Below are 25,260 nucleotides of genomic sequence, written 5' to 3'. Positions count from 1 at the left end.
AGAATCCAGGGGAGCCTTGGGCGTGGGGAGAGGGAGTTGTTACTTGAGCTGACTTTGCCCATGCTGAGTCACCATGACTAAAGCTTTATAGGATATAAGCTAGAAAGGGCATCCATATGTCTCTGTCTAGCACTGTTGGTATTCCCAGTATATCTATAGAGTGTCGATTAGCATATTGTAACTCTTCAATACATAATTAATGAGTGACTGAATGGACATCTTCAAAGATTTGGTTTCTACTACCAAACCAGTCTGGCTTCTAACTCATGCTAATTATAAGCAGTCTGACGATTTTATTACTTGTGCTATATATGTTGCTTGATCCCCTTTCTGTTAGGGATCAATATATGTCATATAACATGTCCCTTTTTGAGAGGGGAAATTATTTTGGCCATGAAGAAGACTTGGTAGCATTGCTGCATCTTATTGACTTTTTTTTTTTCTTTCTGATTAATTGAATCAAAGCAAGTAAACTTTATAGAAATATCTTCAGGCATTTGGCTGACAGAATTATAAATTGTATATTCGACATCACCTTTGTAATAATTATTATAGCCCAGTTTTTTAAAAATTACTTTTTAGCATAAAAGAATATACAAATGTACTCATAGACATGATTTTTTATAACTTTCTGTTGCTTGGAGTAATGATAAGAACACATTCTTTTTTTCATATTTAACTCTTCTATGGACTAATTTATACAAATAATAATGGAAAAAATACTCCTTTTTATCCAGAAGTTATCCTCATTTTACCTAATGCTGTCAAGTCGATTCCAACGCACAGACACCGTATAGGACAAAGGAGAACTGCCCTATAGGTTTTACAGTGAGCGGTGGTGAATTTGAATTGCTGACCTTTTGGTTAGCAGCCAAGCTATTAACCACTGTGCTACCGGGGCCCCTGTCATCATTTTATAGGCCAATTATTAGATTAAACCATATGAAATTGCCATTTTTATAGATCAAAAGGTGAAATATCAGGCTTTTTATATGGCAATGTAATATACTGATAAATATGCATAGCAAGTGACTTTTAGAGAAGGTTACATTCTTATCAGCTTGGCAGTACTTTGATTCTTCCACTAATATCTAAAAATATGTTATCCCAAAAGTGTAATTTTAGTATAATAATTCTTTTCAGTTGGATATTTCTTATTTTTATTACATATTTATTTTAAGAATATCAAGAACTTATTTATTATGCATTCAGGACTCAAATCTAGTTCTTACCATAAATGAAAAAATCTGATGACATGATTGGTCTCAACATGTACATTTATATAAATTATTAATAACTAGATTTTATAGATTTCAAAATGCAAACTTCTTATTACTATGACAACAGTACTTTGTTGTGCATCATTCTTAAACTTAACACATCTCATGCCTTTAGTATATTTAATATTGCTGTGAAATTTTTATCAACATCGTTCCCAATTAAATTCTAGATTACTGTGAAATACTAAAAAATACTATGAGAGAAAACATTTTCTCTCCATATAGTCCTGTCATGTTACATTTTTTCTTGGAGTTTGAGTTGTCTTATTTGTTCTCAACTTATGAAATATTTGGCATTTGGGGTGATCATTCCAGAGACTCTAGTCACAAAGACAGAGATAACACTTCTCAGTGTTCTCTCTCCTTCTATCTTTGTCTCTATTAAAGAGAACAGTAGAGAATAATATAGAAATGTAAGAGTATAAGCCCTAACAAACTTCAATACATTTTACCCACAATATCATAAGTTGTCAAATATTTAAATGTTAACATAAAAAAATAGGGAGTATAATACAAATTATGCAAGTACCCTGAGATATTTGAAATATAGCATAACTTTAAAAACCCGCAGTCAGTGGGAATGAATATAATTTTACTTTACTTTTAATATTGTAATTAATAGTTTTAAAGATAGATGCATTTAAAAGAATTCCAGATTCCAGCAATAAATAATTACGATAATAATGCACTAGTGAAAATTAGGAAACCCTGATGGCATAGTGGTTAAGTGCTGTGACTACTAACCAAAAAAAGTCGGCAGTTTGAATCTACGAGGTGCCCCTTGGAAACTCTATGCGGCAGTTCTACTCTGTCCTGTAGGGTCACTATGAGTCGGAATTAACTTGACGGCAATGGATTTTTTAGTGAAAAATAGTTAAATTATACTGTTATATGTATGGGTTTCTCCTAATACATACAGGGGTGTGTCTAGGTTTTAATAAAACTAACAAATATTCCTTTTCTGGTAGCTACTACTTATGAGTAATCTATTTCCTTTTCTGCATGTACTAAACATGTTGCATGATCTCCTTTCTGATGAGCCAGCACAAGTAAGCTAATAACATTCTGACGTTGTAATTGATCTACCTGAAATATTTAGACGATAATCTGAATAGGTCTATATAGCTGGAAAGGAAGGTTTAGTAAAGGGTACTTTAAGTGCTTATCAATTATGTATAACCGTGGTAGAAGCAGAGAAACTTGAGCTAGCTTAAAATGTTAAATTCTAGGCCATTGAGCTGGAAAGAGAATCACATGCAAATAAATTATAAATATTAGATATAGAGCCCTCCATTTCCTTCTACTCTCTAAATGATTTCACATCATCCCAAATTTTCTTGGCATAGTGTTTCTAGAGAATTCAGTAATGACTTTAACTTCATAATAACATATTAAAATCATTATATTAATAAAGTCTAATGAAATTTCCTTGGTTGCTATATATCTCATTAGATGCGTATAGAATATATGTTGTTTTTTACCATTTCGCTTGATCATAAAACAATAATTGACAGGAAAAAGTTAATAAAGCAGTATTTAGTGAGTTTTTAATGCATATGTAATTTTATGAAATATATTTTCATCAACATCCCCATTCAGATCAGTTTTCAAAGTGAGCAATTTTCATACTATATCATTTTGAGTAAGAACAGCTCAAATAAATTGTGTGGGCATTTTTGCAGTTTCTTTAGCATCAAAGAAGTTAATGATCTAATACTAATTTAATAGAAAAACTTAGTAGGGATATAGGGGTGGGGCCAAGATGGCAGAATTGCCAGATGCTTCCTGCGATCCCTCTTGCAACAAAGACCCGAAAAAACAAGTGAAACGATTATATTTATGACAAGCTAGGTGCCCTGAACATTAAAGGCAAAGTTAGAAAACAGACTGAGCGGCAGAGGGAGGGAGAGACAGTTCAGAAGTGGAGAGGAGTTGCTGGACCTGAATCATCGGGATCCCTCAGGCACCATTCCCGGGAGCAGCTGCGGCAGGCTGGTAGTAGCATTCAGCCGCAGTTTCCTCAGAGAGAAACAGCCAGCCACACAGCCTACTCACACCTCCGGAACCTGAGAATAATGGCATTCTCAGTAAAAGCTAAGTACTTGCGTATATTTTAACACGCCCCCAGCCCCCAAACTGGCTTCAGTGACTGTTGATTTCCCTGGGCCTGAGAGAGGACCTATTTAGCACTCTGAGCCATCCTCCTGGCCGTGAAGTAGGAATAAATTCACAATTGGGGGAAAAAATAATTTTCCAGCTCTACCCACCAGGGGAGCTCAGGACAGAAGTGACTCCTCCTGTCCAGGCATAAATGGTCCATGGACTTTAAATACCTTTCCCCTCTGCATGGACCTGTGCGGGCCTATTTCAGGAGAATAGGCCCTTGTTGGCAGAGTGTAACTGTTTCAGCTGTGCGGTGAAGAGGTGGGTTTTGATATTTGACATCGCTTTGCCTGTTAAACAGGGTACTCACCTACCCACATCAGGGGTGTAAGGACACGTGGCTCCACTCAGGTTACCCAGCCACCCGTGACAGGGGTCCAAGGATAATTGGTACCTCCCAGTCCTTACAACCAAAAGCACTGGGTGCCTATTGTCCATCTGCAGAACCCACCCACTGGTAGCTCTAGGGAACAGGGACACGCTTTCCTCACAGACACTCAGGGGAGGGTTCTCAGCCCCCTGCCTTGTTCAGAGTGTGTCCCCCTGCTATAACCAGATACCAGTACCTACATCAATCACCCCTGCCCCTCTAAGACTGTAGGACAGAGCCTGTACCACACACTTGATGATCAGATACCTGGACACTTGAGCTGAATTTATACAAGAAAAGTGAATGGACTTCTAGACTGACATACCTGATAACAGCTCTAGCCATCTGGTGACAGGACATCAGAGCTTCAAAGGCGAAAATGATCAAGCTAGCTCACTCAAGCAACCCGTTTGGGCATATCAAAACCAAACAAAGCAAGAAGCCAGGATACAGTAAGCAAACATAAAATAAACTAATACAGTAACTTACAGAGGCCTCGGAGACAACAGTCAGTATCAAGTCATATCTGTGATTGCCTCAGTGGGCTCTCAAAACAAAGAATCAAGGGATATTCTAGAACAAAGTGCCTTCCGGGAATTACCAGATGCAGAATACAAAAGATTAATGTACAGAACCCTTCAAGACATCAGGAAGGAAATGAGGCAATACGCAGAACAAGCCAAGTAACACACAGATAAAGCAGTTGAAGAAATTAAAAAGGTTATTCAGGAATATAATGAAAAATTTAATAAGTTGGGACAATCCGTAGACAGACAGCAATCAGAAATTCAGAAGATTAACACTAAAATTACAGAATTAGACAACTCAATGGAAAGTCAGAGGAGCAGAATTGAGCAAGTGGAAGGCAGAATTTGTGAACTTGAAGATAAAGTACTTGGCACCAATACATTTGAAGAAAAATCAGATAAAAAAAAATTTTTAAATGAAGAAACCTTAAGAAGCATGTGGGACTCTATGAAGAGAAATAACCTACAAGTGATTGGAGTACCGGAACAGGGAAGGATAACAGAAAATACATACAGAATTGTTGAAGATTTGTTGGCAGAAAACTTCCCTGATATCATGAAAGATGAGAAGATATCTATCCAAGATGCTCATTGAACTCCACATCTGGTAGATGTTAAAACAAAGTCAATAGACATAATCAAGCTTGCCAAAACCAAAGATAAAGAGAGAATTTTAAGAGCAGCTAGGGATAAACAAAAAGTCACCTACAAAGGAGAGTCAATAAGAATAAGCTCGGACTACTTGGCAGAAACCATGCAGGCAAGAAGGCAATGGGATGACTTACATAAAGCATTGATGGAAAAAAAATGCTGTCCAAGAGTCATATATCCAGCAAAACCATCTCTCAGATATGAAGGTGAAATTAGGACATTTCCAGATAAACAGAAGTTTAGGGAATTTGTAAAAACCAAACCAGAACTACAAGAAATACTAAAGGGAGTTCTTTGGTTAGAAAATCAATAATATCAGGCATCAACCCAAGACTAGAACACTGGATAGAGCAATCAGATGTCAACCCAGACAGGGAAATCACAAAAATAAATCAAGATTAAAAAAACGCTCAAAACAGGGAAACAGCGATGTTGTCACATAAAAGAAAACAACATTAAAACAAAGAGGGACTAAGAAATGTAGTCATAGATCTTTCATATGGAGAGGAAGACAAGGCATTACAAAGAAATCAAAGGTTCAAATTTAGAAAACTAGGGGTAAATATTAAGGTAACCACAAAGGAGACAAACTATCTTACACATCAAAATAAAATACAAGAAAAGAATAGAGACTCAGCAGAAACAAAATCAACAACAAAGAATATCAGGAAAAGACAGTATATAAACTACTCAGCACAAAAAATTAAGTGGGAAAAAGACACTGTCAACAATACATTAAAAAAGACATCAAAATGACAGTACTAAACTCCTACCTATCCATAATTATGCTGAATGTAAATGGGCTAAATGCACCAATAAAGAGACAGAGAGTGGCAGAATGGATTAAAAAACACGATCTGTCTATAAGCTGCCTATAAGAGACACGCCTTAGACTTAGAAATAAACTAAAACTCAAAGGATGGAAAAAAATATATCAAGCAAACAACAATCAAAAAAGAGCAGGAGTGGCAGTATTAATTTCTGACAAAATAGACTTTAAATCTACCACAAAGGACAAGGAAGGGCACTATGTAATGATTAAAGGGACAATATTTATAATCATATTAAATATTTATGCACCCAGTGACAGGGCTGCAAGATACATAAACTCTAAAAGCATTGAAAAGTGAGATAGACAGCTCCACGATTATAGTAGGAGACTTCTACACGCCCCTTTCGATGAAGCACAGGACATCCAGAAAGAAGCTCAATAAAGACACAAAAGATCTAAATACCACAGTCAACCAACTTGACCTCATAGACATATGTGGAGCACTCCGCCCACCAGCAGCCAAGTATACTTTGTTTTCTAGTGCACATGGAACATTCTCTAGAATAAACCACATATTAGGTCATAAAACAAGCCTTATCAGAATCTGAAATATCAAAATATTACAAAGCATCGTCTCTGACCATAAGTCTGTAAAAGTAGAAATCAGTAACAGAAAAAGCAGGGAAAAGAAATCAAACACTTGGAAACTGAACAGTACCCTGCTCAGAAAAGACTGAATTATAGAAGACATTAAGGGTGGAATAAAAAATTCATAGAATCCAATGAGAATGAAAACACTTCCTATCAGAACCTTTGGGACACAGCGAAAGTAGTGCTCAGAGATCAATTTATATCAATAAATGCACATAGATAAAAAGGAGAAAGGACCAAAATCAAAGAATTATCCCTACAACTTGGACAAATAGAGAGCAACAAAAGAAACCCTTAGGCAGCAGAAGAAAGCAAATAATAAAAATTAGAGCAGAATTAAATGAAATAGAAAACAGAAAAACAATTGAAAGAGTTGAGACCAAAAGCTGATTCTTTGAAAAAATTAACAAAATTGATAAACCATTGGCCAAACTGACAGAAGAAAAACAGGAGAGGAAGCGAATAACCCGAATAAGAGATGAGATGGGCGATATTACAGCAGACCCAACTGAAATTAAAAGAATCATATCAGATTGTTATGAAAAATTGTACTGTAACAAATTTGAAAACTAGAAGAAATGGATGAATTCCTAGAAACACACTACCTACCTAAACTAACAGAGAGGTAGAACAATAGACCCATAACAAAAAAAGAGGTTGAAAAGGTAATCAAAAAACTCCCAACAAAAAAAAAGCACTGGCCCAAACAGCTTCACTGCAGAGTTCTACCAAACTTTCAGGGAAGAGTTAACACCACTACTACTAAACGTATTTCAGAGCATAGAAAAGGATGGAATACTCCCAAACTCATTCTATGAAGCCAGCATATCTGTGATACCAAATTAGGTAAAGACTCCACAAAAAAACAAACTTACAGACCTATATCCCTCATGAACGTAGATGCAAAAATCCTCAACAAAATTCTAGCCAATAGAATACAACAACATATCAAAAAAGTAATTCACCACGACTACTTTTTTTTTTACGTGGGATTCATACCAGGTATGCAGGGATGGTTCAACATTAGAAAAACAATTAATGTAATCCATCATATAAATAAAACAAAGACAATTGATTTTATCAATTGATGCAGAAAAGGCATTTGACAAAGGTCAGCACCCATTCATGATAAAAACTCTCAGCAACATAGGAATAGAAGGAAAATTCCTCAACATAATAAAGGACATTTATACAAAGCCAACACCCAACATCATCCTAAATGGAGAGAGTCTGAAAACATTCCCCTTGAGATCAGGAACCACACAAGGATGCCCTTTATCACCACTCTTATTCAACATTGTGCTGGAGGTCCTGACCAGAGCAATTAGGCTAGATGAAGAAATAAAGGGCATCCAGATTGGTAAGAGAGAAGTAAAAGTATCTTGATTTGCAGAAGACATGATCTTATACACAGAAAACCCTAAAGAATCCTCAAGAAAACTACAGAAACTAGTAGAAGAATTCAGCAGAGTATCAAGATACAAGATAAACATACAAAAATCAGTTGGATTCCTCTACACCAACAAAAAGAACATCGAGGAGAAAATCACCAAATCAATACCATTTACAGTGGCCCCCAAGAAAATAAAACACTAGAAATAAATCTTACCAGAGATGTAAAAGACCTATATAAAGAAAACTACAAAACACTACTGCAGGAAACCAAAAGAGACCTAAAACCACTGCTGTCGAGTCGATTCCGACTCATAGTGACCCTACAGGACAGAGTAGAACTGCCCCATAGAGTTTCCAAGGAGCGCCTGGCAGATTTGAACTGCCGACCTCTTGGTTAGCAGCTGTAGTACTTAACCACTACGCCACCAGGGTTTCCAAAAGAGACCTACAAAAGTGGAAAAACATACCTTGCTCATGGATAGGAAGACTTAACATTGTAAAAATGTCTTTTCTCTCATAAGTGATCTATAGATACAGTGCAATTCTGATTCAAATTCCAACTACATTTTTTAATGAGATGGGCAAACAAATCCACTTCATATGGAAGGGAAAGAGACCCTGGATGAGTAAAGAATTACTGAAAAAGAAGAACAAAGTCAGAGGTCTCACTCTACCTGATTTTAGAACCTGTATACCACCACAGTAGTGAGACCAGCCTGGTACTGGTATGACAACAGATACATGGACCAATGGAACAGAATTGAGAATCCAGATATAAATCCATCCACATACGAGCAGCTGATATTTGACAAAGGCCCAAAGTCAGTTAAATGGGGAAAAGATAGGTTGTTTAACAAATGGTGCTGGCATAACTAGATATCCATCTGCAAAAAAAATGAAACAAGACTCATACCTCACACCATGCACAAATCTAACTCAAAATGGATCAAAGAACTAAATATAAAATCTAAAACAATACAGATCATGGAAGAAAAAATAGGGACAATGCTAGAAGCTGTAATACATGGCATAAACCGTATACAAACATTACTAACAATGCAGAAGAGAAACTAGATAACTGGGAGCTCCTAAAAGTCAAACACCTATGCTCATCCAAAGACTTCACCAAAAGAGTAAAAAGATTGCCTACAGACCAGGAAAAAGTTTTTAGCTATGATATTTCCGATCAGCATCTGATCTCTAAAATCTATATGATACTGCAAAAACTGAACTACAAAAAGACAACCCAATTAAAAAATGGGCAAAGGATATGAACAGGAACTTCAGTAAAGAAGACATTCAGGTAGCTAACAAATACATGAGGAAATGCTCACAAGCATTAGCCATTAGAGAAATGCAAATCAAAACTACAATGAGATTCCATCTCACTCCAACAAGGGTGGCATTAACCCAAAAAACATAAAATAATAAATGTTGGAGAGGTTATGGAGAGACTGGAACATTTATACACTGCTGGTGAGAATGTAAAATGGTACAACCACTTTGGAAATCAATTTGGCGCTTCCTTAAAAAAACTAGAAATAGAATTACCATATGATCCAGCAATCCCACTCCTTGGAATATATCCTAGAGAATAAAGAGCCTTTACATGAACAGATATATGCACACCCATGTTCATTGTAGCACTGTTTACAATAGCAAAAATATGGAAGCAACCAGGATGCCCGTCAACAGATGAATGGATAAATAAATTATGGTATATTCACACAATGGAATATACTACATATCCATAAAGAGGAATGATGGATCTGTGAAACATTTCATAACATGGAGGAACCTGGAAGGCATTATGCTGAGTGAAATTAGTCAATTGCAAAAGGACAAGTATTGTATAAGACCACTGTTGTAATAACTGGGAGAAATAGTTTAAACAGAGAAAAAAATATTCTTTGATGGTTATGAGGGGGGGAGTGAAGGAGGGAGGGAAGGAGGGTGAAGGGTTTTCACTAATTAGATAGGAGATAAGAATTATTTTAGGTGAAGGCAAAGACAACACACAATACAGGCAAGGTCAGCACAACTGGACTAAATTAAAAGCAGTTTCCTGAATAAACTGAATGCTTCAAAGGCCAGCGTAGCAGAGGCGAGGGTTTGGGGACCATGGTTTCAGGGGACATCTAAGTCAATTGGCATAATCAAATCTATTAAGAAAACAGTCAGCATCCCACTTTGGATAGTGGCTTCTGGGGTCTTAAACGCTAGCAAACGGTCATCTAAGATGCATCAATGGGTCTCAACCCACCTTGAGTAAAGAATGAAGAACATCAAAGACAAGGTGATTATGAGCCCAAGAGACAGAGAGGGCCACATAAACCAGAGACTGCATTGGCCTGAGACCAGAAGAGCTAGATGGTGCTCAGCTACAACCGACGACTGCCCTCACAGGAAGCGCAACGGAGAGCCCCTGAGGGAGCAGGTGAGCAGTGGGATGCAGACCCAAATTCTCGTAAAAAGACCAAACTTAATGGTCTGAGACTAAACGGACCCCGGAGGCCGTGGTCCCCAGAGCGTCTGTTAGCCCAAGACAGGAGACTTTCCCAAAGCCAACTCTTCAGACAGGGGTTGGACTGGAATATGAGATGGAAAATGATACTGGTGAAGAGTGAGCTTCTTGGATCGAGTAGACACATGAGACTATGCTGGCTCCTCCTGTCTGGAGGGGAGATGAGAGAGCAGAGGGCTTCAGAAGCTGGCCGATTGGACACGAAAATGAGAGTGGAGGGAAGGAGTGTGCTGTCCCATTAAGGGGAGAGCAATTAGGAGTATATCGCACGGAGTATATAAATTTTTGTGTGAGAAACTGACTTGATTTGCAAACTTTCACTTAAAGCACAATGAAAATTAAAAAAAAGAAATGGTGATATTAAAAAAAAAACTTAGTAGCTAAACTTGTTTTTTCTTTGTTTATTTCAAGAGTGCATATTCAAGACTTTGTTAGATATTCTTCGACTTCCATAAACTCAATAAGAGTAAATGTTGCAAAACCATAATTTAATAATTTTTTTTGCCTTATAATTAAGAATCCTTAGGTGATAAAGTTCCATATCTATTCCAAAGAGACTTAGGAGATTTCAAAAGAGGCTAAAGGAATCATAACATTAAATTAGCCCTTTACAAATGTTAGTAAGTTTTGCTTCTTCAAATTCCTCTTATAAAGAAAGTATTTGGAAGCACCATGCATTTTAATGCCTTTGAGACCCCATAAATTGCTCCATTAAGCTAGGTGGTGCTCCAGTTACTAAAAGGAATACTTCTAGTTAAGCTGAAAGTACTCTCTTGGGTGTATAAGAGAATATAATCTCTAAAATCTATATAACTAAGAACTTATTTATTAATCATGTTAAGAATAATGAAAATTTACTATGGAATATAAAAACATGTATCTCTTATCTGGCAAAATAGAAATTGTTTTGCAGGTGTTCTTTTTTAATACATTGTCTCCTCATAAGTAGAGAACTTAAGGCTAAATAGAAATGAACTTTTTTGTTTCCATAATGATCATTTATTGAATGCCTATTGTGTGCCTGTACTGTACTAGGTACTCTTGACTACATTGCTGTACTTAGTGTCAGAAAAATCTACTGCTTTTTTTAATCCTCATAACAAAGAAAGTACTTTATAAATGAGATCCCTCTAGTTCAGAATTTTTGTCACGTTACTAGTAAAGGTGAGATCAAGATTCCAACCCAGAATTTTCTCTCCAAAGCTGGTTTCACCAACTATGACTCTATATTCTCTCCCTTGAAATATAGATATATAATATGATTTCATCCATCATTAGAAGTTAATCGGGTTCTTTTGGCAGAATGCTGTAGAAACACTTGTGAAATGAATGTTCAGATCTATTTTAATCATTGTATTCCCAATAGTGTATTGTATCACGGCTACTCTGTGGATCTTATTATATCTGGGTTTAATGCTAAGGTTGTAGGATATCTTTCTTCTGATTTACATTAAGTTGGAACTGGCTCCACTTTGGAAGGTGCTAAAAGTACTGTCTCCTAAGATTTCCATCTGTTTCTTTTTCTGAGTAATCTCAGAGTACCTGTTGAAGAATTGCACATTGGTCCTGGTGACCAATATCTATTTTATGCTATTATTATTATTGCATTGTTGTTAGGTGCCGTCGAGACAGTTCCGACTCACAGCGACCCTATGCACAGCAGAACGAAACACTGCCCTGTCCTGAGCCATCCTTAAAATTGTTCTTATGCTTGAGCTCATTGTTGCAGCCACTGTGTCAATCCACCTCGTTGAGGGTCTTCGCCTTTTCTGCTGACCCTGTACTCTGCCAAGCATGATGTCCTTCTCCAGGGACTGATCCCTCCTGACAACATGTCCAAAGTATGTAAGGTGCAGTCTCGCCATCCTTGCCTCTAAGGAGCATTCTCGTTGTAGTTCTAAGACAGATTTGTTTGTTCTTTTGGCAGTCCATGGTATATTCAATATTCTTTGCCAGCAGCACAATTCAAAGGTATCAGTTCTTCTTCGGTCTTCCTTATTCATTGTCCAGCTTTCACATGCATATGATGGGATTGAAAATACCATGGCTTGGGTCAGGCACACCTTAGTCTTCAAGGTGACATCTTTGCTCCTCAACACTTTGAAGAGGTCCTTTGCAGCAGATTTACCCAATGCAATGTATCTTTTGATTTCTTGACTGCTGCTTCCATGGCTGTTGATTGTGGATCCAAGTAAAATGAAATCCTTGACAACTTCAGTCTTTTCTCTGTTTATCATGATGTTGTCTGTCAGTTTGTCGTACTGTGGGGGCTTGCATGTTGCTGTGATGCTTGAAGCTATGCCACCGGTATTCAGATACCAGCAGGGTCACCCATGGCAGACAGGTTTCAGCTGAGCTTCCAGACTAAGACAGACTAGGAAGGACCCAGCAGTCTACTTCTGAAAAGTATTAGCCAGTGAAAACCTTATGAATAGCAGTGGGACATTATTATTATTAAAAAAAAAAAATTTTTTTTATTAGGTATTAATTTAAGATGCTGTTACTTTAAGTAAATGCTTAAGATGATGTATATAAACAGATAACTTTGTGCCCTAATTATTTCTTTTCTATGAGACTGGAAGGGAAAGATAAAGAAGAGGGCAGGACAGGAAGGCAAAAACAGATAATATTAAAAAAAAAAAAAAGTAACTAGAAATGGTGCAGCTGCTTTTGAAAACAGTCTGGTAGTTTTTTGGTTTGTTTTGGCTTGTTTTGTTTTTTTAAGTTAAACATAGAATTATCATATGACCCAGCAATTCTACTCCTAGGGATGTGCCAAAGAGAATTGAAAGATCATGTTCATACAAAAACTTGTACAGGAATGTTCATAGTACCAATAATCATAATAGCCAAATGTCCATAACCTGATTAATGGATAAGCAAAATATGGGATATCCATACTATGGATATTATTCAGCTATTAGAAGGAAAAAAGTACTGATGCATGTTACAACATGGATAATCCTTGGAAACATTGCTAAATGAAAGAAGCCAGTCATGAAAGACCATGTATTGTATGATTCCATTTATATGAGATGTCCAGAATAGGCAATTCCATAGAGACAGAAAGCAGATTAGCGCTTGCCAGGGGCTCAGGGGAGGAGGAATGGGGAGTGACTGCTAATGGTACAGGATTTCTTTTTGGATGATAAAAATATTTTGGGATTATATAGTGGTGATGATGATACAACTCTGTGAATATACTAAAAACCACTGAATTATATATACACTTTAAAAGGGGGAATTTTATATGTGAATTATTTATGTATTTAAAAAAAAGAAATTTGACCAAAAAGATTCCTTACATGTGTGAAATACCACACTGAAAAATCTTATTTGTCTATAGCTGAAATGTAAGCATTTTGCTTTTCAAATCATAGTTAGGTCTGTTATAAACCTTTTATTGTATGTTTTCCAAATAAATGGTCTGCATACTATGCAAAAATAGGTAGGCAGCTGATCTACAAAATGCATTTTGTATAAAAGCATGTTTTTTTTTTTTTAAGCAAACGAGACCCGTCACTTTCTATATCTCTGTCTCCAATAGGAATTATATATACCCACAAACACACATACATATACATACATATATACATATATATGTATTTGTGTATATGTGTATATATATACACACACACACACACACATATATATATATATATATATAGATGGAGCCCTGGTGGCACAATGATTAAGAGCTAAGGCTGCTAACTAAAAGGTTAGCAGTTTGAATCCATCATCAGCTCCTTGGAAACCCTATGGGACAGTTCTGTGCCCTATAGGACTGCTATGAGTCGAAAATGACTAGGCGGCAACAGGTTTGGTTTGGGTTTCGGTGTATGTATATATATATATATATATACACACACACACACATATAAATAAATAAATAATGTGTTGTTTTTAGGTGCTGTCAAGTCAGTTCTGACTCACAGCAACCCTGTGTACAACAGAATGAAACATTGCCTGGTCCTGTGCCATCTTCATAATTGTTGCTATGTGTGAGCTTATTGTTGCAGCCACTGTGTCGATCCATTTCATTGAGGGTCTTCCTCTTTTTCACTGATCCTCTACTTTACCTAGCATGAAGTCCTTCTTCAGGGACTGGTCCCTCCTGATAACATGTCCAAAGTAAGTGAAATGAAACTCCACAATCCTCACTTCTAAGGAGCATTCTGGCTGTACTTCCAAGACAAATTGTCCCTCTGGCAGTCCACGATACACCTTTTTTTGTTTGTTTTTCCAGTTGCAGTAATCATAAATCTTCACCCTTAAATACTTTACGATGTATTTCCAAAGAACAAGTATATTCTGTAACATCACCGAAGTACAATGTTCAAATTCAGGAAATTTAACATTGATATAATGCTGTTGTCTATACACTCCATATTAAAATTTTGCCAATTTCCCCAATACTGTTCTTTATAGTAAGGAACCCTGGTGATGCAGTGGTTAAACAGTAGGCTGCTAACCAAAAGGTCAGTGGTTTGAACCCACAAGGCACTCCAGGAGGGAGATGTGGTAATCTGTTTCTATGAAGATTAACATCACCAACAACAAAAACCCGCTGCTGTCAAGTCAATTCTGACTCATACTAACCCTATAGGACAGAGTAGAACTGCCCCATAGGGGTTCCAGGGAGTAGGTGGTGGATTCCAACTGCTGATCTTTTGGTTAGCAGCCAATACTTAACCAATGAGCCACCACGATTCCTGTTCCATAAAGATTACAGCCTCGGAAACCCTATGGAACAGTTCTGCAGGGTCATTATGAGTCAGAATTGACTCAACAGCAGTGGGTTTGATTTTGGTTTGATTCCTTATAGTAACTTGTCTTCCAAATCCAGTACCACGTATTGTGTTCAGTTGTCATGTCTTTTTAGTTTCCTTTAATATGGAAGAGTTCTTCATCCTTTCTTTGTTTTCCATGGCATTGATATTTTTGCAGAGTACAAGTTTTTGTTTTTTGTTTTACGAAGTCCCTCAATTTGGCTTCATGTGATAGTTTCTTCATGGGATGATTCAGGTTGTGCACGTTTTGCAAGAATACACTTAAATGATGTTATATCCTTATCATAGAATATTGTAAGGATGTACCAGATGTCGATTTGTCCCATTATTAATAACAGTAACTTTGATCACAAGGTTAATGTGCTGTCCCCCAGATTTCTGCGCTATAAAAGTACCTTTTACTTCTTTGCACTAAATAAATAATCTGTGAGGAGATACTTTGAAAATGTGTAAATATCCTGTTCTCTAACATCTTTTCTTTGTGGTTTTTGTGTCCATTGATGATTCTTGTCTGCATCAATTATTACTGTTGTAATTTTCCAAAGAAGTCCTGGTTCCTTTTAGAAAGGAATGATATTTAGAGACCATGATGTGAATGCCAGGTATTATTGCCTCTGGACTCTTTTTAATATCATGCATTCATACAGTTCTCTCATTTAAATTTAATATCACTCAGGTTTTTTGTTGTTTTTATTTTTTTCTTGTTTTCCCATGTTTCATATTTATATCTCTCTTCTCCCACACTGAGAACTGGCTCCTAAAAATACCAAAATATGTACTTGTATTGCCAACCCTACACTATATATAAAATAGTTTCAGAAATGCTACACATGTATCATTGCCAACAACAAACTAACAAAGTAAGATCCAAGATTTCTTTGTGGTTCTTTTGTTTTCAGACTGAAATTATGTAGCCCAAGTATTGTGTTCTTAATTACTTAGGTTATTTCTCTCTCTCTCTTCCCCTCTGGTTATCTGGTCAAGAGCTGCCACCACTAACCAAAAGGTCAGCAGTTCTAATCTACCAGGCACTCCTTAGAAACCCTATGGGGCAGTTCTGCTCTGTCCTATAGGGTCACTATGAGTTGGAATCGACTCAGTGGCAGCGGGTTTTTTATCTCATTGTATTATGTTATTCATTTGCTATACCATTTAGTTCATTTGTTTTTGTTTGTATTTCAGAGTCTCTTCCTTTATCCTGTTGGACTAATTTTATTTTTTAATATGTAAATACTTCAGTATGAATTTTGTAAGTAAAAACTGTACAAGAAAGGATATTTAGTTTTTTTGTCTAATGGATAGGTCCCTCCCCATCCATTCCACTTTGTTCCTTCTACATCCTGGAGGTAACCAGTTTAATTAGTTCCTAGCTTACCCTTCCTTCCTGTGTTTCCATTTGTAAATATAAGCAGATAAGTGTATATTTTCTTATTTCGTTACATTTTTACACAGAAGGTAGTATACTGTGTATCAGTGGTTCTCAACTGGGTATGATTTTGTCTCCCGCATGACATTTGGCAATATCCGGACATAGTTTTGGTTGTCACTGCTGGAGGGGGTGCTACTGGCATCTAGTGGACAGAGACCGGGGATGCTGCTAACCATCCTACAATCCACAGGATAGCCGTTGACAACAAAGAATTATTAAGCTCAGTATGTCAATAGGGCCACTATTGGGAAATTGTGCTATACATCTATGTTTGCACTTTGCCTTTGAGCCTAACAACATGTTATGGAAACCATTCCGAATCAATTCATAGAGATTGCCTTCCTTCTTTTTTACAGCTGCATAGTGAATGTACCATAGTTTGTTCAGTCACTCTCCTGTGTATGAGCATTTAGGTTGTTTTCAATATTTTGCACTTACAAATAATGCTGCGATGGAAGCTTATATATATTTTTATAAGTATATCTTCAGGGTAAATTCCTAGAAGGGCATCAAAGGGTAAATGATATATTGTTTTTTCAAATCCCTGAATGGGTTGTACTATTTTGCATTTTCATCATTTTATGGGAGCACGTGTTTCCCCATAGGCCTGTTCGCTGAGTGAGTTAAAAGCTTTTGAATTTTTACCCATCTGATAAGAAACTCAGTATAGTTTTAATTTGCATTTCTCTTTTTATAAATGACATTTTTGTTTTGTTTGTTTACATTGCTCAGTCAAATCCCAAACTTTAGACTATTTAACCCAAATAATTTCAAATAAAGTACAAAAACAATGTGTAGCAAATACAGTGAAAGAAAGTATGCATTTCTCTCCTGAGAATGCCAAACTATTTCTTATAGAAACATTGCCTGTGGCTGTGTCTCAATAAATTTTTACATAACACAACAGAGTGTTATCCTACAGTGCCTGAGAAAGACATACTCATCACCAGGTAACAAATATTCTAGAAATACGGTGTTTAAAGTCTTCTCTGAAGTTTTCGAACTACTAGGTTGTCACGCTGAGCAAGTGACAATAACTTTGCACGAGGATTCTTGTGTACATGTCATTTTACAGGCCATACATGTCTCTTGGAAGTCTTCGGGATCAAGTCATTTATCCTGATTCAGTGGATGAAATGCACGATAAAGGCTATACAGACCAAGATCTAGAATGTATTCTGCACAATGTCCACCTCTATCACATAGTTCAAAGAGAAGGAGGTAAAGCCTATCATTCTTTTATTGTACCTTTAACTTCTCTTAAAAAAATAACTTGGGTAAATATTTGGGCAGTGAAAATATTCTATTATTAGAATATAAACCAGCAAGTAAAGATAGAGTTTATGTGTTTAGGTGCCCTGGTGCCGCAGTGCTTAAAGTGCTTGGCTGCTATCCAAAAGGTTGGTAGTTGGAACCTATCAGCTGCCCCATGGGAGAAATATGTGGCAGTCTGCTTCCCTAAAGATTTACAGCCTTAAAAACCCTATGGGGTAGTTCTACCCTCTATAGGGTCCTATAGGGTATTCTAAGTCTAAGACCTCTGTGATTATGTGACAAATAAATAAATCATTGAATGAATGAGGAAGATAAATATATAAATAAATAATAAAAGGTGGTATTAATACATGTGAACATAGGGCTTCAAACAAAGTGCCCTGTAAGCATAAAAGAGGAGTCCTGGTAGTGTTACGCTTAAAGCACTTGACTCCTAACCAAAAGGTGGGTGGTTTGAAGCCACCATCAACTCCATGGGAGAAAGATGTGGCAGCCTGCTTCCGTAGAGATTTACAGCCTTGGAAACCTAGTGGGGTCACTATCAGTGAGAATCAACTTAACGGCAGTGGGTTTGTTTATGAGTTTTATTTTCCATTATTGATACTCTCTTTTCTACTTGTTTTATATTTCATACCGCACACTAGGCTTTTATCAAGTCCCCATCTCACTACAACTAACATTCGAAAAAAGGAAAGTTTATTTTTTTTCATATTTGAATGTACAATTGTCCTTTGAGGACATTGTCAACCTAGACGTATATAAGCTTGTGACAGAAATATTTATCTGTCAAGCTCACAGCTTACATTAAACATGGTAATTATTGCAGAACTTTTCTTTTTTCAGATGTATAATTTTACCAGTACATTTTTTTTCCCGTTTCCCGGGTAGCTCATAGAGAATTAGATGAAGTGCAGAAACTTCTGCATTGTGGTTTTTTTGGCATAAGACATTTTTGAAAGAGTGGCAATAATGTTTATACATTTGAGCTTTCAAAAAATAATTTATCTTCTGATAGTCACACATGCAAATAATTCGATAACTCATGCAACTTGATAGCCTAGAAAAACTACTGAAATATCAAGCTAGAATTCCAGGATTAATTTTGCATGAATTTTATGTTCTATTTCCCATGCCAATGGCATTATTGGAAGAAGCCCACATGTTCGAGATTGTGGGCTTTAGAGTCAGAGAGGACTGGAATTGTATCATAACACTACTCTTTGTATCTTCATCTATAAAATGGAGATAAATTTCTACCTTTTAAGGTTTTTGTGAAGATTGAGTAAGACTATGAAAAGCAGTTAACACCGTGGCACAAGAATTAGTGAATACACAGGAATTAGTAGCTAATGGCCTTAGTGATAGTTCTTATAGTGATACTTTTTATGATGGTACTTGATATTTACATAGCAATTTCACATACATTATTTCACTTGATCCTTACAATAAGCAAATGAGGCAGACGAGTTATTATATTTGTATTAATGATGTTTGTAATTTCTACTAAATACAGAAAACAGGTTGTCTTTTTGTGCCATATGGTCAGCTCCTTCCCAGTTGCAAAACACTGACAGAGTAAATGTTACATGTTTATGTTGGGTAAAGTATTTTGGGTTTGAAATCCAATAATCCAAATAGAAATTTATAACCAACTAGAATATTCTTTTTGTGAGTCATTAAGAAGTTGTAGAACTGTTTTTAAGAATGTTTCAACCTTATATTATAATAGTAAATTGTTAGGGTTTATTGAGTCCTTACTATAAAGAATATACCATATTAATACACTTATAAATATCATCTAGTTTAATACTCAGAACAGTCCAATGATATTACTGTCCCCATTTTGCAGATGAAATGCAGAAGTTTAGTGACTTACCCAGGGTCCTACAGCAAGTGGTGTAACAGGGATTCAAAAACAGATCTGACTCGAAAGCTAGTGATCTGTGTTATGCCATGCCACTGTGCTGTGCTATCTCCTAGATTCTAGACACTGATAATAACTGCTACATATTAAAAAATCCCAAGGAAACCCATTTTACTTAATCCTTAAAACATGGAATATTTAAGTGAAGTAGAAAAGCATTTAAATCTGCAAGTGGCTAACTAACTTTGGAAGAAGCCTGCTGAAATTGTTTAGCCTGTCTAAACCCTGGTGGTGTAGTGGTTAAGTGCTACAGCTGCTAACCAAAAGGTCAGCAGTTCGAATCCAACAGGCGCTCCTTGGGAACCCTGTGGGGCAGTCTTACGCTGTTCTGTAGGGTCTCTGTGAGTCAGAATCCGCTTGATGGCAGTGGGTTAGTGCTTGGCTTGGTGAAATGCTTTGTTAGTCAAAGATGAAATTAAAAACTACATTGCCATTCCAGCAAACAGGCTACAGAACAGAAAGGAGTAAGAAAGGTTACCAAACTAAAACAATCCATGCATCTCTCAGAAGTAGGAAAATAACTCCCTTCCTAGCTAACTTACTCTCACTAAATCAGCATCAGAAGCAATATTATGACTCAGAGTTGATTTATGTGTTCTGTGATCATGCAGCATTGCCCACTAAAAACCTTTGGGTTTAGTATTAAAAAGGACATGATTTATTAAAATATAATATTGTAAAGTTTCCTTTGACCCAAATAATCTTCTCTTGTGTCTTGTTCTCAGTGGACAAGAAAAAAAAAAATTTAAGCCAAGAATATTTCTTCACTATTTAGCAATCTGAACCTGTTTTTAAAATCCTTGCGTATACTTTGTAAATGCCACAAAATTCAGCCGCAGAGAAAATTTTATTTCAACAGTTTACCTAGAAGCAAAAACATTAAAGCAGATGGCATTTTGAGTTTTTCTCCAAATAAAATATTATAAGGATATGTCTTTATATAGATAGAAAATTCCTGGAAGTTTGCCCAGAAATAATAACAGTGGTCTCCTCTGGGGAATGGGATTGGAGATGTTAATGGGAACTAAGGGGAGTTTTCTTTTCACTCGATTTTTTTGTATAGCTCATTGGTGTGTTGTATTACTTTCACTGTATTTCTTATTTAATTTTTGGAATAGGTAACACTTTCACTTAATTTATAAACAGAAACTATTTTTTTAATTCTGAAAAAAAAAGTTTCCTTACTGTTTTTATTTCCTCCTATCCAGTTATAGACTACCCCTCAATAATAACCACTGTTTTTAGTTATTGTTTTCCTTTTAGATTTTTTTTTGTGCAATGTATTTTGTAATGATAATTTTTAAAGAAGATGATGAGAAGCATACATTTTATGTTTAATAATTAGCATGTATTATTCTATCAAGAGGCACACACTTTTGCTCTGGACTTTCGGTTGTCAGAAGAAAAAAATCACACTTTCCATCTGACCAGCAAAAGAATCAAATAATTTGTTAATTTGACTTTTCAGATATCCAGTGCACATGAACCATGAAGACCCTATTTCCTATTTTCTTTCCCTTTAACCAAGTTTATTTAAAAGTTTTAATCATGGTGAAAATTTAGCTGAGGAGAAAAGAAGAGGGCAGAGAGCCTGGACTTGTCCCAAGTGGGGCGCTATGTGCAAAATACTTAAAATTTGGAAATGCTGCCCTAAGTGCCTGTCATGTTTTGGAAGTCATTTTCCTCTTTAAAAATCAGGCTTTGCCCAAGTCTTCAGACAGGGATTGGACTGGACAATAGGATAGAAAATGATACTGGTGAAGAATGAGCTTCTTGGATCAAATAGACACATGAGACTATGTGGGGATCTCCTGTCTGGAGGGAAGATGAGAGAGCAGAGGGCTTCAGAAGCTGGCCGAATGGACACGAAAATAGAGAGTGGAGGGAAGGACTGTTCTGTCTCTTTAGGGGGAGAGCAACTAGGAGTTCTGTCTCTTTGGGGAGAGAGCAACTAGGAGTATATAGCAAGGTGTATATAAATTTTTGTATGAGAGTCTGACTTGTAAGCTTTCACTTAAAGCACAGTAAAAATTAAAATTAAAAAAAAAAGAAAATCAGGCTTTGCTTCGTCTCCTATTTTCCCACCTCACAAAAATATTTGGTATGGCCTTCTTTCTAATTGGTCCTATGGTTTTGCTTTTACATAAACTTTTTTTTTCCTAATTACAAAAGATCTACTTATCATAAAAACTTTCAAACATTATAAAAACGTGTAACGTATAAAGTAAGAGTCTGATAATTCCACCCCGTGTGTGTGTTTATTTATAGAAATGCAATCGTAATACACATACAGTTCTGCAACTTGGTTTTTCATGTAAAAATTTCTTGGCCACATTTTCATGTTGGTGTATATAGATCCAACCCATTTTTTAAAATAGAAGCCTTGCTTTTTGAATAAATATCCAGCAAAAAGTCAGTAGTTAGGTTGTTATAGGAGATGACATAGATAAATTATAAAAGCATCAGATAGGCCTAGGTGTAAATCCCAGCTGTATAAACTTAAACATGTCAGTCACTCCATGTATTTCAGTTTACTTACTGGTAAAATGCAAGTAATAGTGTCTGCCTCATAAGGCTGTGAAATATATAATGAAAAAACACAGGTAAAGAGCCAAGCACACCTGGGAGCCATTTAGAGTTAGTTCGGGTCTTATGTAGTCCTTGCAGTTGACCTGTGTAAATTTGTTGGGTTTTTTTCTCCCACCTACCTACTTTTTTTTGTACCTACCCTTTGGAGATAGCTGAAAAAAAGTTATTACACTGATCCTACGAGTCTGACATTTTGCCATACTTGATTTATCTCTTCTGTTTCTAAAGTATTTTAAAGCAAACCCCAGACATTTTCCCAGTGTCAGTGTTTAGAATTCTTGTTGTTGTTGTTAGGTGCCGTTGAGTTGGTTCTGACTCATAGCAACCCTATGCACAACAGAACGAAACACTGCCCTGTCCTGAGCCATCCTTAAAATCGTTGTTATGCTTGGGCTCATTGTTGCAGCCGCTGTGTCAGTCTACCTCCTTGAGGGTCTTCCCCTTTTCTGCTGACCCTGTACTCTGCCAAGCATGATGTCTTTCTCCAGGGACTGATCCCTCCTGACAACATGCCCAAAGTATGTAAGACGCAGTCTCGCCATCCTTGCTTCTAAGGAGCATTCTGGCTGTACTTCTTCCAAGACAGATTTGTTTGTTCTTTTGGCAGTCCATGGCATACTCAATATTCTTCGCCAACACCACAGTTAAAGGCTTCAATTCTTCTTCGGTCTTCCTTATTCATTGTCCAGCTTTCATATGCATATAATGGGATTGAAAATACCATGGCTTGGGTCAGGCGCACCTTAGTCTTCAAGATGACATCTTTGCTCTTCAATACCTTAAAGAGGTCCTTTGCAGCAGATTTACCCAATGCAGTGCATCTTTTGATTTCTTGACTGCTGCTTCCATGGCTGTTGATTGTGGATCCAAGTAAAATGAAATCCTTGACGACCTCAGTCTTTTCTCCATTTATCATGATGTTGCTGATTGGTCCAGTTGTGAGGATTTTTGTTTTCTTTACGTTGAGGTGCAATCCATACTGAAGGCTGTGGTCTTTGATCTTCGTTAGTAAGTACTTCAAATCCTCTTGACTTTCAGCAAGCAAGGTTGTGTCATCTGCATAATGCAGGTTGTTAATGAGTCTCCAATCCTGATGCCCTGTTCTTCTTCATATAGTCCAGCTTCTCGGATTATTTGCTCAGCATACAGATTGAATAGGTACGGTGAAAGAATACAACCCTGACGCACACCTTTCCTGACTTTAAACCAATCAGTATCCCCTTGTTCTGTCTGAACAAATGCCTCTTGATCTATGTAAAGGTTCCTCATAAGCACAATTAAGTGTTCTGAAATTCCCATTCTTCTCAGTGTTATCCATAATTTATTATGATCCACAAAGTTGAATGCCTTTGCATAGTCAATAAAACACAGGTAAACATCTTCTGGTATTCACTGCTTTCAGCCAGGATCCATCTGACATCAGCAATGATATACCTGGTTCCACATCCTCTTCTGAAGTTTTAGAATTCTTAGATAATGATTTGTCAGCATAAGGAATTATTACCATTAAGAGAATATCAAACCTAAAACCAAAATACTTATACACAAAGCTCTCCAGTTTATCCAAGCGTATGTTTTATAAAATACCAGGTTCTTTGTGTTAATGGGGCTCTGGTGGTGCAGTGGTTAAGAGCTATGGCTGCTAACCAAAATGTCGGCAGTTCAAATCCACCAGCCACTCCTTGGAAACCCTGTGCGGCCATTCTACTTGTCCTATATGGTCTCTATGAGTTAGAATCAACTCAGTGGCAATGGGTTTGGTTTTTTGTTTTGTTTTGTGTTAGTAATTTAAATTTGTCAGGAGCCACTTGTCAAAGGTAGAAACAGTAATATTTAAATGATTTATTTTTTTATTTTTTGACATTTTTAAGGATGGGATGCTGTTATGGACTGGAAAGATGTCCTGTCAGGAGGGGAAAAGCAAAGAATGGGCATGGCTCGCATGTTTTATCATAAGTAAGTATGCTCTACTCAGGTAACTACTATTTTATTGTTGGAAACAAAAAACCTTTCGATGGGATTGTAATGTCCCCATCTTTAGTTAAAAAATATCTTACTGAAAAACTAATGCATAGAATTTACCCTTTCAAATTTCTTAAGTTATCTTTTTCATGTGACAGAAATCTCCAAATGTTTTTTTTTCTATTTCTTTTATGTTGAATAACATTAAAAAATGTTGAATAACATTAGATAATATTAAAAAAAAAATAGAGAAGGCTAAATGAATTTTTTATGTATTGCTGATTTGAAAATGTGAAGAATACATAACCAGTACTATACTAGCATGAACATAGTAAGTGGGCATTCAGTAACACTTCTGAATTAAATCATTAAATTCAAACTAAATTAACTTTTCAACCACTCAGTCAGTAGCCTTTTACACCAGTGTTCTCCCTCTTGAAAAATGAGAGGCACAATCCAATGGGACAAGGAACCAGCCAGCATAAGTCTTAATGAACTCAGAAAAATCAATATGCAGGAAATAACTTCTCTTGATAAAGTTTTTCTCTTCTCTTTACTATTAGCTTTGTAGCATTTTGAATTTAAGGATACAAAACACAAGACACTAGAAGGAAATATTAAAGCCATTGTGATTTATTTCTTCTCTTATTTGTCTTAATGCTTTTCTAAAAAAGTAATCTCTTACTTTATTATTATTATTTTTCATCTTAGGCCCCTTAATCTCAACGAGAACCAGAGTTGTGTGCAGAGCAAGAGGTTATGAGGAACTATGTTGCTCACTTTTAGTATTTACATCTTGGGCAAAAAGGATCAATAGTTACGCACATGATACATGAATGGGCCAAAGCTGTGGCAGATGCCACACTCTCCAGTGAGCTGCAGTGAAAGTATTAACAATTTAAAAAGCTGATAAAGAAAAAAAAGAGTAAACCTTATTGAATATTTAGCATTTAGTTGA

At 36.4% G+C, this 25,260-nt stretch overlaps 1 protein-coding gene across 1 annotated transcript in view; it reads left to right on the top strand.

Moving 5' to 3' along the window:
* The window catches only part of ABCD2 (ATP binding cassette subfamily D member 2), an 89,081-nt gene that overhangs the window by 50,294 nt on the left and 13,527 nt on the right, over positions 1-25,260 (top strand). The window contains exons 7-8 of the mRNA XM_049881515.1: positions 17,628-17,773; positions 24,212-24,296. Coding sequence (XP_049737472.1) covers positions 17,628-17,773; positions 24,212-24,296 — 231 coding nt within the window. The remainder of the gene's footprint in view (positions 1-17,627; positions 17,774-24,211; positions 24,297-25,260) is intronic.

The sequence above is a fragment of the Elephas maximus genome, chromosome 4 (assembly GCF_024166365.1).
Source record: "Elephas maximus indicus isolate mEleMax1 chromosome 4, mEleMax1 primary haplotype, whole genome shotgun sequence".
Taxonomy (NCBI): domain Eukaryota; kingdom Metazoa; phylum Chordata; class Mammalia; order Proboscidea; family Elephantidae; genus Elephas; species Elephas maximus.
Note: the sequence above shows the minus strand (reverse complement) of the source record. Positions and strands in the feature narration are given on the sequence as shown.